Genomic DNA, 14,862 nt, shown 5'->3' with positions numbered 1-14,862 from the left:
CTTACATACGTTCTGCTTCTTAAACTTGCTTTCATTGAGAATGACAGATCTATAACTACAGTTCTATGTGGATTTGGTTGGGTCACACAAAAAGTTGCCTACTGCAGCTTTAAGAAAAAACAGCTGGATAGGCCTAGTGTTATTGGCTGAAAGGAAATCAGTAGCCAAGGCCTATTGTCTATAAGTAGAGAGAGTACTAACAAAAATGAAGGGAAATGTAGTATATCAGGCTACTGGTTTAAAGGCCTAAGAAGCAACAATATAAAGCATCCTGCTCGGCTTGACTGTGTAGCTATGAAAAACACAGATACATTAATTTATCCTATTCTGTTACATCAACATATGATATGTTCAATTTATCAAACAATGAATCCGATGTAAATATTGCTGGTAACAAAGCAAGTTTAGATCAGTCACTATGCGCATCTTTTGCGCAGTGATGATTGTCCATAATAGACTCAATTATTTAATCCTATTGGTCAACATGACACGCTTAAGGAAGTAGGCGCCGTCATTCAGCAGTCGGGAAAATGAAAGCGCACAGCTGCAATGTTTATATGCTGGCGTTCGTTCTTTGTGGATTAGTATACGTGTTTGTTACAGCAGACGTACAAGAAACAAATCAGGTGAAAGATGCGGAGGGCCAAACCCATGCCGTGGAAGAGGAGAGGCAATGGGAGGCTACCGAGGTCGAAACGAATCTATCGTTAACAGATACTCCAAGCGACAACGAAGCTGGCCATGTTCAAACCTATGACATCCCCCCACCACCTCCCGCAAAAGACTAAATCCAAGAGGCCGCGGAAGAGGAGAGGCGGGACTCCCTCGAAACGAACATAGTAGATGTTCCAAGCGACAAAGTTGACCATGTCTCTGACACCAAGAAAACCCTAGACGACCCTCCACCACCGCCCGAAAAAGACCGGTTTCAGGAAGAGTTGGTGATCAGGCCATTGCATTCTGGGGATACTTACGCCAGCTTCCAGTTCCGAACCTTGTGGGATACGGACTTCTTGCGAGGAAATAAAGATAAAGAGTTTGATTTGAAATTATATTTGGGTCAATCACATAATGTTCTAGTCATCTATCTAGTAGCCACACTGGGACACTAGCCATCAGTGCATCTTCAGTCAAGGTCCTGTAGAGTAGACCCTCCGTGCAGGCTTTTGTTCCAGCACAGCACTAAACATATTTGATTCAACCAACCAATCAATGGCTTGAGGAGTTGAACAAGGTGTTAGTGCTGGTAGGCTATGTTGACTGTTGCTTAGTCTGACTAATCAGACTTGTAATACACAATTAATTGATATATACAGTCAAACTAATGCCTGCAAAATTGTGTAGATGTTCCTTACAAGCCAGAATGTTGAATAAAATTACGTTTTAAACTTACTCTTTTGGTTGTTTGTGCTATTTGTCCTTCAGCTGCTTGAAAATTGATACCATTTTTTTGTTTACCTGACTTTTTAGTTAGCTATTGCAACCAGCATGCCATGACAATGGTATATTCTGAATCAGGGGAGGACGGAGAACAATCAACACTTTACATTTTATTTTTGAAATGTTAAATTCCTATTTCAATTTTTTTAAATGAAAAAATATGTGGATTGTTCTCTGTCCTCCCCTGATTCAGAATATACCATGTTCATTGTCATGGCATGCTTGTTTCAATAGGTTCTCTCGTTAATAGCTAACTAAAGTTGGGTAAACAATACTATCCTGTGTATATTTTTCTATCCATTTTCGAGCAGCAGAAGAACAAATAGCACAGACAACCGGTAGAGTAAGTTGAAATGTAATTTTATTAAACATTCTGGCTTGTAAGGAATATTTATACAATTTTGCAGGCATTAGTTCCAGGCTGTATGTACCAATTAATTGTCTATTGTGAGCTGATTAATCAGAGTAACTTGCTGTGCATTCACTGTCATCAGTACTTAGGCCCCATGCCTAATTTGCCAAGTCAACATACTAGTGTTATATGCAACTCACTGTTTTTCCCCCAAATGTATATTTTCAGTCTCCCACTACCAACTCTTCCCGAAGTCTCTGGGCCAGGTGATTTCGAAGTTCTCTGTGAGTGAGCTCCACATCTCCTTCACTCAGGGCTACTGGAGGACCATGCAGTGGGGCCAGCCTTTCCTACCGTCGCCCCCTGGTGCCGAACTGTGGGTATGTTTTCAGGACACTCTAACTGAGTGAGTGTGTCTATACTGTATATTTAGCCACACATGTTCACTTTCCTTACTGTTGAAGATAACATAGCAGCTATATATCTGTCATCATGGTTGGTAGTCAAATATATCCATACGTATGTGTGGCGCTAGTCTCACCCATTTTGTAGTGACAGCCTGCACCACTTTCATTTGGCCTATTGAGTCTTTGACCAGGAATGTGCCACAACATTTCACAGCCATGTCTTTTTGTCACTGGTGGCAGATACTGCCATTTTACTCATCGCCATTTCTCCCAAACTATATTAGCATTGAAATTCTATTGAATTATGTCATTTAGTCCATTGTCTTGTAGTGTGGACATTGCCTGGAAGGAGCTGACCAACGTCCTCTCAGGGATCTTCTGTGCCTCGCTGAATTTCATTGACTCCACCAACACGGTGCAGCCCAGTGCCTCCTTCAAGCCTCTAGGCGTGGGCAATGGTAAGTGTTAATGGGATATGTTTTAATAAATTATTAGAATATTACACTGTGAAACATAACTCTGAAACCATATGATTGTATGGAATTGATTAGAATCATTAGGTTATTTTAATGCTGTGTTTGGTTTTAGTCAGTAGAATTATATATCCGGGAGTGTAGTTCTTAGTCAGAATGAATGTTTTGGTGACAATATGTCTAGTATCTTAATAACAGACTGAGCAAGATTTGGTGCCGACCTTGGCTGGGGGCACCGAGAACTTCCCAGGGTCTCTCCCTATCTTGAGAGAGGGCGGGAAGAAGCTATTCTCACGGACTCCCCTAATCTCTGTTGACTGGGTATCAGGACAGTGTGGGCGTAGGATACCTAATGTTTTGTGTGGAAGTATGTGTGTCACTATAAATGAAGGTCTTTGTACTGTGCACACCAGAATGTTCTCGTGAATAAACATTTGACTATTGTGGACTGGGCCTCTGTCTGTTTTCATTCCAACCAGTATCTTACAAATTCCGGTCACAGACTGAGTAATTTAAATGAATTGGTTTATGATCATTGAGAACCTAATTCTCGTGACAGTAAGGCACCCAAGTCTCTCCAGTAGCTAGCTTGCCTCTGAACAGAGAGCAGGCTCGTATTCATAAGGGATCAAATGGAAGAAAACGATCTGAAATGGGGAGGTATTATCTGTAATTATCTAATGAGAAACACTTTTCTACGGTATGCCTTAATGAACAAGACCACGTGCCAACCAATGCTTTGCATATGCACTCAAAGGAATCATGACGCAGTTATGGAATTAGATAGTACAGTATTATTAAAGATGTGTGATTCTCCATAATGCTAAGTGTTGTGATGTGACATAAAGTGTGTTGATGTGGACCTGTGTGACATGCACCTGTATGTGTGTCCTGTATACGTCCTCTGCTATACAGTAACGGACCAGCGCTTTCTCCGCTATGCTGTGTTGCCGCGGGAGATCGCTTGTACTGAGAATCTGACACCGTGGAAGAAACTCCTTCCCTGCGGCACCAAGGTACCAGTCCGTCTTATGTTGGATGGTCTTATGAATGTCACATTTACCAAAAGCGTAGTATTGTAGTATACTAAATCTGAAAAAGGGTGCGGTGGCTTCCTCCTTCATGTTCGTTAGGCACTAAACAGGGGAGGAAAAAAACCAGACTAAAAGAGGGAAGAACTACCTGGACTTGTTCTAAAATGGCCTTTCTCTTTATTTATTTTGCTACGTCGTGCCCTACTAAACCCTGATTTGTGGTTAGGTGATTATTTTAAAACCATTAGCATGTAGTGTTATCCTTTTATTGGAATGGACTTAAAGTCTGTGTGCGTGTACGTGCATGCGTGTGTGGGGATTTAACCATGTTCTTCATGTTGCCCATCTCCTTTCTCTAGACTGGTCTGGCAGTCCTAATGAACTCTAAGAAACTCTTCCACAGCAGCTTCTACTCCCGGGCTCTACACATCACACCTGTGTGTCAGGTGAGGTGTATGTATATACAGTCTTCAGATGTATGTATCATTCTCTCTCCTATTATTCTGACATTTAACATTCTTAAAATAAAGTGTTGATCCTAACTGACCTAAGACATGACATTTTTACTAGGATTAAATGTCAGGAATTGTGAAAAACTGAGTTTAAATGTATTTAAACTTCTGACTTCAACTGTATATTATAGCTACATAGTTATGAGGAATACTATAACCTTCATTATGTCGTCAGCCATATCAAAGAAAAATAACCATTTTTTTGTGTGTTGGCTTTCTAAAGTAATCCTGTAGAAAATACCAAGCCACTGATTTCACCTTCCATCCTACTTGTAATCCCGTTCCAAAACCTGTCACTGTTGATTAGTCCGAGCCTTTATATGACACTCGGCTACTGTTGTTTCAGGACTGGCAGTGCAAGTCCACAGCATGGGAGCTGAGACAGACACTGAACGTGGTGTTTGACCTGCACTCCTCTGGCCAGTGCAAATGAGGTGAGAGAGGCCTCTCCTCATTCAGTATTATACCCCTTTCACATACTGAGCTGAGCCAAGCTGTACTGCGCTGGCCTGGTTATGCCTCCACCATATAGTTGCTGGAAACGTGGACAGTGTGAATGGAAAATATCTGAGCCAGTACAGTGTACGTCGACTCTATAGTGTGAAAAGGGTATAACAACAAATGATAACGCAACATGTAAATTGTTGGTTTCATGAGCTGAAATAAAAGATCCCAGACATTTTATTTCTCTAAAATGTTGTGCACAAATTTGTTTACATCACTGTTAGTGAGCATTTATTCTTTGCCAAGATAATCCAGCCAGCTGACAGGTGTGGCATATCAATAAGCTGACTAAACAGCATGATCAAAATGTGCAGTTTTGTCACACAAGACAATGCCATAGATGTTTTGAGGGAGTGTGCAATTGGCATGCTTGACTGCAGGAATGTCCACCAGAGCTGTTGCCAGAGAACTGAATGTTACTTTCTTTACCATAAGCCACCTCCAATGTTGATTTAGAGAATTTGGCAGTACGTCCAACTGGCCTCACAACTGCAGACCACGTGTAACCACACCAGCCCGGGACCTCCACATCTGGCTTCTTCACCTGCTGGATCGTCTGAGACCAACCCCCGGGAGAGCTGATGAAACTGGGTTTGCACAACCAAAGGATTTCTGCACAAACTGTCAGAAACCGTCTCAGGGAAGCTCATCTGTTTGCTCATCGTCTTCACCAGGGTCTTGAGCTGACTGCAGTTTGGCGTCGTAACCGACTTCAGTGGGAAAATGCTCACCTTTGATGGACACGGTTGAGATGTCTACTCTTTACAGATGAATCCCAGTTTCAAATGGCAGACAGCGTGTACCGTGTCGTGTGGGCGAGAGATTTGCTGATGTCAACATTGTGAACAAAGTGCCCTGTGGTGGTGGTGGGGTTATGGTGTGGGCAGGCATAAGCTACGGACAATGAACACAATTACATTTTATGGCAATTTGAATGCACAGAGATACCGTGATGTGATCCTGAGGCCCATTGTCGTGCCATCACCTCATGTTTCAGCATGATAATGCATCACCCCATTGTAACGTTTGTCCTCTTCTGACGAGGAGTAAGAGAGGTCGAACCAATGTGAAGCGTGGTAAGTGTCCATAACGATACTTTATTTACATGAACACTAAACTACAAAATAACAACGTGAAATACCGAAACAAACTAAACAATCCCGTGTGGCACAAACACTGACACGGAAAATAATCACCCACAACTCAAAAGAGAAACCAGGCTACCTAAGTATGGTTCTCAATCAGGGATAACGATTGACAGCTGCCTCTGATTGAGAACCATACTAGGCCAAACACAGAAATCCCAAAACATAGAAAAAGGAACATAGACAACCCACCCAACGACCATACTAAAACAAAGACATAACAACAGAACTAAGGTCAGAACGTGACACCCATGTCGCAAGGATCTATGCACAATTCCCGGAAGCTGAAAATGTCTCAGATCTTCCATGGCCTGCATACTCACCCGACATGTCACCCATTTGAGCATGTTTGGGATGCTCTGGATTGACACGTAGGACAGGGTGTTCCAGTTCCCGCCAATGTCCAGCAACTTCACACAGCCATTGAAGAGGAGTGGGACAAAATTCCACAGACCACAATCAACTCTATGTGAAGGAGATGTTGTTCTGCATGAGGCAAATGGTTGTCACACCAGATACAGACTGATTTTCTGATCCACACCCTACCTTTTTTTTAGTATCTGTGACCAACAGATGCATATCTGTATTCCCAGTCAAGTGAAATCCATAGATTAGGGCCTATTGCATCTATTTCAATTGACTGATTTCCTTATATGAACTTTAACTCAGTAAATAGTTTGTGTTTATTGTTGTTCAGTGTAGTATCACCACACTATTGCTAAAACATGCTGGTATTGCCAGGATGTACAATATCTTCCTCTCTGACACTGCTTCATGTAGGTGATTTGCATGCTAGCTATATTTTGCACAGCGAAAATGGCACATTTTTCAAATTACATTTATTTTAAGTGAATTTCAAATTGCAACACTTTACAATAAAATGAAGGAGATAAGTTATGTTCACTTTCATGTAAAAGTAATTTCTTTCTACTGTGGTGTACAGACATTGCCCTTCTAAGCTCCATGAAAAAGACTGGTCACTGCATTTAGAAACATACAAAATGGAGGACATGAACATGATGTGTTGGGTTACTGGGTGTTTCCACAGAGTGGTCCCTGTTCAAGATGTTCTCTCGTACCCTGACTGAAGCCTGCCCCCTGGCCTCCTCCAGTAAAGTGGACGTCACAGACAACCCTCAGGTAAGTAACCTTACGCGACTAACGTTACATGACCGCATACTTTACACAACCAACTTTACATTACCCCAAACTTTATATGAATCCAAATTCTATTTAGTTAGCAGACGGTCTTACTCAGAATGACTTAGTTACTTCATACAGTCAAGGAACAGAGCATGAATTTTGAGTTTCAAAAGCAAATTCTTCTGAAGTAAGAAGAAAAGTCAGCAGTCAGCACCAATAATACGTACCAAAGTTCAAACAACTATCAACACTCCATGGTCTTCCTATTGAAATGAGCCTTTCTCAGACTGACCTCTTTGTGCATGCCAAGCTTTAGTCCAATCACTGACATACCTGCTACAATGGTGCATCGCAAAAGTAGTTGGCTGAGCATCGCGTGTGCGCCTGCGTGTTTTGTTTATACTAAAACACCAGTCAACACTACTTGTATAGAGTAGTGCAATGGGGGCTGGCTCTCAAGCTGTAGGGTTCAAACACATTCTCCAGCTTGTTGTCACCTACAAGGGATCAGAGATCTGGAGTGAGTTTCACGTCAGGGCGGGCAACTACGTCAGATTTGATGGAACGCGGAACACTACAAAGACAGGCCAATACCATCATTAGTTAGGCTTTTAAGCAGACCCTTGTTCAAATTAAAATATGAATGCGTTTCTATTTTAATCACGTTCATGTTCTTCTGTAAACTGGACTGTAAATTCAGTTTTCTTTATTGTAAACTGCCAACGAGCGCCATTGTGCTACATGTATTTGTGGAAAGAAAACCTATTTATCTCTATCAATCCTATGGTAGTTGAGCAGGAATAGATTGTTGTTGTTTTTCCCCTTTAAAGGGGGAGCAGTTTGAATTGAGTCCAGCCACACCCCTGTTGAGCCAGGCTGTGGTGCTGGGGGATCGGAGAACCTACTCGGTCTATGACCTCACCAACCAGGCAACGTTCGGACAGACGCGCTCCCTCAACATGCTGCTGCGCTGGAGAGCAGCCGAGAGTGGTGAGTGTGTGTCACCGGGCAAGGACACGACTCCATATGTGGGCTGCGTTTCATTCCAGAAAATATGTTCCCTCGACTGTCTGTTCACTTCCCGTACACAAGTGGAATAAGAAACAGTCCCTATTCCTCTTGTGTATTTATTTTAATTTAAAAAACTGCTCAATCCAATTACAATGCTGTTACTAAGGTACTAAGAAACAGCATGTTAATATGTTGTTGGCAATAGTATAATTTGTAGTTACTACGAAGTATGATCATGTAATATACGTGTTACAGAAAAGGGAAGATTTTCTGATATGAAGGAATTTTGATGTAGGGCCATATAGAAATTATATATATATATAGACCATATAGAAATTATATTTCTATTATTGACCATATGAACGCTCCCTCCTTTCCTGCCACCAGGAGACATGCTGCGCCCTCTACTTCACGGAGAGCGCTACGTGGCGGGCTACGGGCTGCAGACGGAGGAGATCCACACCCTGGTGTACAATCACCACACATACCGGGCCTTCCCTGTGCTCCTGCTGGACACCGTGCCCTGGTACCTGCGCCTCTACATTCACACGCTCACCGCACCAGCAAGTGTTGCGACAACAAACCCAGTGAGTACTGCTGCTGCTCACCTGCTGACACTGTTTCACCTATGCCTGGGTCTAGTTCATTAGGCACCAAACCTGAAGAAATCGGACTAAAACGGGGAGGGACTACCTGGCCAAGTCTAATATGAAACGATGGTTTTCGTTTTCCGTTGCAACACATTTTCTGTTGGGTCCCCTACTGAACATGACCCCGGTTCCTTTTTGATCAACTAACTTTTAGATTTGTGCACTTTGAAGAAGTAGGGCCTAATGTTGATATGAATTTCAGCTACCTATTGATAGGCCTTTCCCTCAAGAGCTATCTGCCCACATGGGGAGAACATGCTTCAGTATCATAAATGTGTAACTAATAGATACGCACACTACATGTTAATGTTTTTAATTGTATCTTCTGTGTGTAATGTCTTTATTTTTAAGCCTTGAGAAAATTGAGACATGGTCAAGACAAACATTTAAGTGCCTTTGAACATGGTATGGTAGTAGGTGCCAGGCGCACCGGTTTGTGTCAAGAACTGCAACTCTGCTGGGATTTTCACGCTCAACAGTTTTCCGTGTCTCTCAAGAATGGTCCACCACCCAAAGGACATCTAGCCAACTTGACACAACTGTGGGAAGCATCCCTGTGAAATGCTTTCGACACCCTGTAGAGTTCATGCCCTGACGAATTCAGGCTGTTCTGCAGGGTGCAACTTAACATTAGGAACACCTTCATGATATTTTGTGTATATTCTTACTTACTTGCTTGTCTTTCCTGGTTGTGCAAATAAATACATGTTTCCTTTCTTCTTCTCTACCTAGGTTACATCCACTACCAGCCGTCCAAAGACCGCCTTCAGCCCCACCTGCTAGAGATGTTGGTCCAGCTGCCTCCTAACTCTGTGACCGACGTCACCGTGCAGTTTGAGAGGGCACTCCAGAAGTGGACGGAGTACACCCCTGACCCCAACCACGGCTTCTACGTCGGGTATAACTTTGACTTTATTGAAGTCTACAGAAATAGAAGATATGCATTTGTCTATGCTACGGGTCAAGTTCTGTTTTGTCTAAAGAAATGCCAATTGTAATGGGAACTTGGACAGTTAATGTACTCTTTGTCATAGTGTTGTTTGCCTATAATTGCTGTCATAGCTTTTAGATTTGTGCTTCAGAACTGGGTTGAAATACAATTAGGAATCTTTCAAATTCCTTTAGCAATTTGCAGTTTTTCTGCTATTGGTTCCGTTGTCCCAAGCAAGCTCAATCAAGCCCAGCTAGTATGAAGTTATTTTAAATATTTGTCTTGACTTTGATACTGAATGAAGATGGGGCCTTGGCTAAAATTGAGATACCACTTGCTTGTAGTCTGCAGATATTCAAGTTTCCAGTAGCAGATATTTGATGAAATGTTGTCCCTCGCTTCAGGTCTTCTGTTATCAGCTCTCTCGTGCCCAGTGTTGTCGCCATGGATACCAACAGCACCCAGGAACACCCGCTTTTCAGCAGCTTGTGAGTCATAAGGCTGTTTATTTTCTTTTAAGTACAGGTTGAACACTTACGTAGCAGTTGTCTTAAGTGTTTTAGTTTATCACCTGATGTAATGCAATTTTTAAGGAAATTACGCCAAATAAATCTTATTTTGGAAGTAGTGTATCATTCCTCAATTCCATTGATTTTGAATGGAATTGACCTCCAACCCTCATAGGTTATTATAATTAATTTCTGTCTACCCAGTTTCCCGTGTAAAGAGGAGTCCAGTTACTTCATGCGGGTCTACACGGAGCCTCTGCTGGTGAACCTGCCCACTCCTGATTTCAGCATGCCCTACAATGTCATCTGCCTCACCTGCACCGTGATGGCCGTGGGTTACGGCTCCCTCTACAACCTCCTGACCCGCACCTTCCAGGTGGAGGAGCTCGGGCCTGGCCAAACGGCTAGGCAACATCATCCGCAGGCTCAGGGGTGTGCCACTGCTGTGATGGGCCAGAATGCTATCATGCTAAAGCTAACAACATTATCAAGCACATTTTTGCGGTGGGGCAATGAGGTCAGTGATTACACCACTTGGGAAACGTGAAGGTAAGTTTCAGGGAGATTCTACTTTAAACATGGGAAGCTTCTGCAATAAAAATCAAAACTCTCAGTTCTGTTTTGTAGATGACAAAGAAGTTAAACATGAGACTTTATGAAGTGTCATGGATTCGATGGACGCTTAAGGCATTTTCTCACCGTGAGGAGAGTAGTGCACTACTACTGCTGGTGTAGTTGAACAGATAATAAGGCCTTTTTAATGTTTGTAACGAAGGAACCAAAGTGTTTTCTGCAGGTTTCAGTGGGGAAAGTTGGCTGCCAGACGCGGCAGCAGATCACAGCAAGATGTGATATATCTGTAACTGGAAAAAGTAACGAGCCATTGCTCTAGAAATATCTGATGCACCTCTTCAATCTAAACAGAAATAATATTTGTACTTTAAGTTGATGTTGAAAAGTTAAGTGCACTGACTTACAGAGCTTTCATAACCAGTTAGTTGGATTTCTGTAAACGTTTCGTTAATTGCTCACAGAACCAGTCAACATGGTTGTACTTGAAGAAAACCCAACCATCTCTACAAGAAACGGCCATTGATTTGACCAGATTTGTCTTAGCTTTGTCTGTGTTTCATATTGACGTTTTTGTGTTCTAAAAATGGTGGAAACTTTGGTAAGCCTTTCTAGCACAGATACCCACAACTCAACTTTAAGAAGTTTGCTATGCATTGTTTAAGAACTGATTTACTAAGACAAATATACCCTTAATACATTTGACTTTTTAAGACTGCTCATTGTTTTGTGTACTAAAACTGCTGTTGATTCTTCACATTTTACCGAACAGCATGAGAATGTTTGAAGATATGGGGTAAGCTGGGCTATTTGTCTTTTTAATAAAATTGGCAACTGTCCAAACATTTATTTTTAAAAATCAAGTCCTACGGTTTCATAAGAAGAAATACATGGAGGCTTGTGGAGAACATAGAAAAAAGGATTGCACACTTGAAGAATGATGTGGACTCTCTCATCCCAGTCCAAAACAGTACGTTTGGACTGATAGAGAACTCCTGGAGGATAAATGACATAACATAAGCAGTCATAACAGCTGATGTAATTCTATGATGAGCCATACAGTATGGACCTATTCAGGCAGATGTCATTTTAAAAATGTATTTTACCTTTATTTAACTAGGCAAGTCAGTTAAGAACAAATTGTTATTTTCAATGACAACCCTCTTGTTCCTAGGCTAACTGGGGCAGAACAACAGATTTTCATAACCAGGGCAGAACAACAGATTTTTACCATGTCAGCTCGGGGATGCGATCTTGCAACCTTTTGGCTTCTAGTCCAACACTCTAACCACTAGGCTACCTGCCGCCATTACAGAACATTTCAGATAGAAATGTATCATGAACAGATATCATGGTCTACTTTATCAGATAAAATGGAGCAAACACTTTCCCTAGTCTATTTTAATACACCCAGTTCACTTTCTGTATCCCATCTCACTTGCCTCAGCTGTGGAAGTGTGTATGTGAAGGGGAGGGAGCGGATGATTCTTTTCTCTATAAACAAGCTTGGCCTCACTCCTGCCAAGTTCCAACAGAACACAGACACACAGAGGTCTCTTTCTTTGCAAGTCAGCAATTTCCTCTCGCACGTGTTTGGCACTAGAGTGGGGGGAAAAAAGCCCTCAGCATTCCAAATAAAAAGCCTTGTTTATACCTGCCGCTAACAGGCGTGCTGTGTCCTGATCTCCACATTCAGATTGTGCCCACATTTTCAGACATCTGTCTGCACGTGGTATTAAAATGTGTCTCCTATCTGTCCAAGGTGTACGCATTGTGACCAGATTTCCTGGTCTATCCCTGTATGCAAATTATTTGACTAATATTGTTATAATATAATGTTTATTTAAATGTACATATTGATGCCACAAGTCTATTGTGCCACCTGTAAATGATAGAGGACAGGATAATGATGATTTAAATGGTTTCACTGACCAGAGCCGTCTACAAATGCGTGCCTGACTACCTCCGGCGGTGGGCAGGATCAGGACAAAGGATGCATGTTAGAACCAGGTATAAACAGGGCTAATGAGGGTCATGTCCGGTTTAATAGCTCTGCTGAACTCAGTCCATTTAGACTGGGAAGTGGGTATACACTGGCAGGGAACACAGAAACGTTGTGCAGAGTTGGGGGAGGTGTAGTAACACTAGAAACCTGAGTGCTCCAGACAAATCCCTGACCAAATAGAAGAATAAGCACTGAATCTGGTGGAAAGACGGAACGTGTACATACTTGAGCAATTTCCATTCTTAGTGTGTTCCATCATTTGTCGTCGTAGCTCAGCGCCGGCATAAAAAGGCACCCTGGAAACTAGATTTCCACCAACAAGGTAATACATGTACTGGAATGTATATAAAGGCTGCACATACCGCTTTATTGATTGGAATACAAACAAGTACAACTCCCCCTTAAAAAAAAACAACAAGCATTCCTCTTCTTGAAGGAGAACTCTTCTTTTTTTTATTGAAATGATTTGAGGAGTCTATGAGTGTTGTCACTTCTCTCCAGACCCAAACCTTGCTGTCCTATGAGCAGGGCTCACTGCAGGCGTGGCCGCAGGTTGTCCGGCAACACTTCTGTTCCTCGGGGCACTGGCCGTCATGGTAACAGAACTCAGCACACATGGGGGTCCCCTTAGGCAGGGCACAGCGACCAGGTTTCACTAAGACAACAGAAAAAATGTGTTTCATTATAAAGTAGCAACATACTGTAGGTTCATGGTAGCAACAGCCTACACTGACTATTCCCATTAAAGTTTTACAATTACAATGACTTGGAATCTTTCTTATTCTATAGCTGGAATACTCAGGGTCATATATATAGACTCTATGTGCCTGCATGGCTCTTGGAAATGTTCTTAATTGAGTCTCAGCTCTAAAGAGAGTGTATGTGAAATATATTGATCTTTGTGTATGTACATTACAAGATCCAGCTTTCTTGTTTCCAGAGTAATGCAGCAATAATGAATGCAATAGATGGGTGTATCTGTCACTCTGGGACCATATCCTACCTGTGTACGGTGCAATGCACTCATGCCCACATCCATTGTGGCAGCATTTTTCATCATTGGGGCAGTCACTGTCATTGGAACAGAACTCGGCACACATGCCTGAACCCCATCGTCTGCGAGGGCACACTCCAGGCTTTGCTTTGGAAACACAATTTGCAGAGCAGACGTGTCAGGGAACCCAACTTACCATGAAGAGACATGAACCACTTTCTGAAAATCTGTCATATTTGTGACTAGATATTTGGTCCCCATCATCAATGTTTCCCTCAGGCCTATGTTCCCTCAAGCATATGTTCTCTCAGCACTATGTTCCCTCAGTAATCACTGAAACAATTTCAATCAAAACTGGCACAAATGCTTATTGTTATAAGGTTACAAAAAAATATGATTATTTCAGCATCTACACAAATAGTTAAGTAATAATATTTAAGGGTATATGGGACCTATTGAATATGTGCAATCACTTTGACCTTGACCTTTTGTCAATATTACAGACAAATTTTATTTTCTAAGATAGATTATTATTCATATTTGTTTTGTATCTACTTAAGTAAAAATACATGTAATGCCTTATCGGATCAATTCTATGCAAGGTACAAACACATGCATCTTTAACTGTTATTGATGGTTCTTATTCATTCATGCAACATTGGAGCAACTCACCAAAAGACCTGTGTACATCAAGGATGTGAAAGATATACACAATGTAAAATATTTGTTTTCAGTTTTTCCTCATCTGAACCACGGGTACATTCCTTGCTCCAAAAATAATAGATATTGAGAGATTTTGAAAAAAGGTTACTCCTCTCATTTGGGTTTAGAAGATAGAAAGAACTGAGGGGATTTAGGGCTGAGGGAACATAGGGCTGAAGGAACATAGGCTGAGGAAACATAGGGCTGAGAGAACATAGGGCTGAGGGAACATAGGGCTGAGGGAACATAGAGCTGAGGGAACATAGGGCTGAGGAACACAGGCTGAGAGAACATAGGGCTGAGGGAACATAGGCCTGAGAGAACATAGGGCTGAGAGAACAGGGCTGAGGAAACAGGCTGAGGAAACAGAGCTGAGGGAACATAGGGCTGAGAGAACATAGGGCTGAGGAAACAGGGATGAGAGAACATAGAGCTGAGGGAACATAGGGCTGAAGGAACTTAGGGCTGAGGGAACATAGG

General features: G+C 42.0%; 1 protein-coding gene and 1 pseudogene across 1 annotated transcript in view; one reads left to right on the top strand and one right to left on the bottom strand.

Moving 5' to 3' along the window:
- The first annotated feature begins 482 nt into the window (after positions 1 to 482).
- Positions 483 to 10,643, top strand: LOC115132103 (GPI transamidase component PIG-T-like; annotated as a pseudogene).
- Positions 10,644 to 13,032: 2,389 nt separating this feature from the next.
- LOC115132104 (uncharacterized) overlaps positions 13,033 to 14,862 on the bottom strand; it is a 31,821-nt gene continuing 29,991 nt past the window's right edge. The window contains exons 11-12 of the mRNA XM_065021078.1: positions 13,690 to 13,827; positions 13,033 to 13,341 (exon numbers count right to left, since the gene is read on the bottom strand). Coding sequence (XP_064877150.1) covers positions 13,205 to 13,341; positions 13,690 to 13,827 — 275 coding nt within the window. The 3' untranslated portion in view covers positions 13,033 to 13,204. The remainder of the gene's footprint in view (positions 13,342 to 13,689; positions 13,828 to 14,862) is intronic.

This window comes from Oncorhynchus nerka, linkage group LG7, assembly GCF_034236695.1.
Source record: "Oncorhynchus nerka isolate Pitt River linkage group LG7, Oner_Uvic_2.0, whole genome shotgun sequence".
In the NCBI taxonomy this organism is placed as follows: Eukaryota; Metazoa; Chordata; class Actinopteri; order Salmoniformes; family Salmonidae; genus Oncorhynchus; species Oncorhynchus nerka.
Note: the sequence above shows the minus strand (reverse complement) of the source record. Positions and strands in the feature narration are given on the sequence as shown.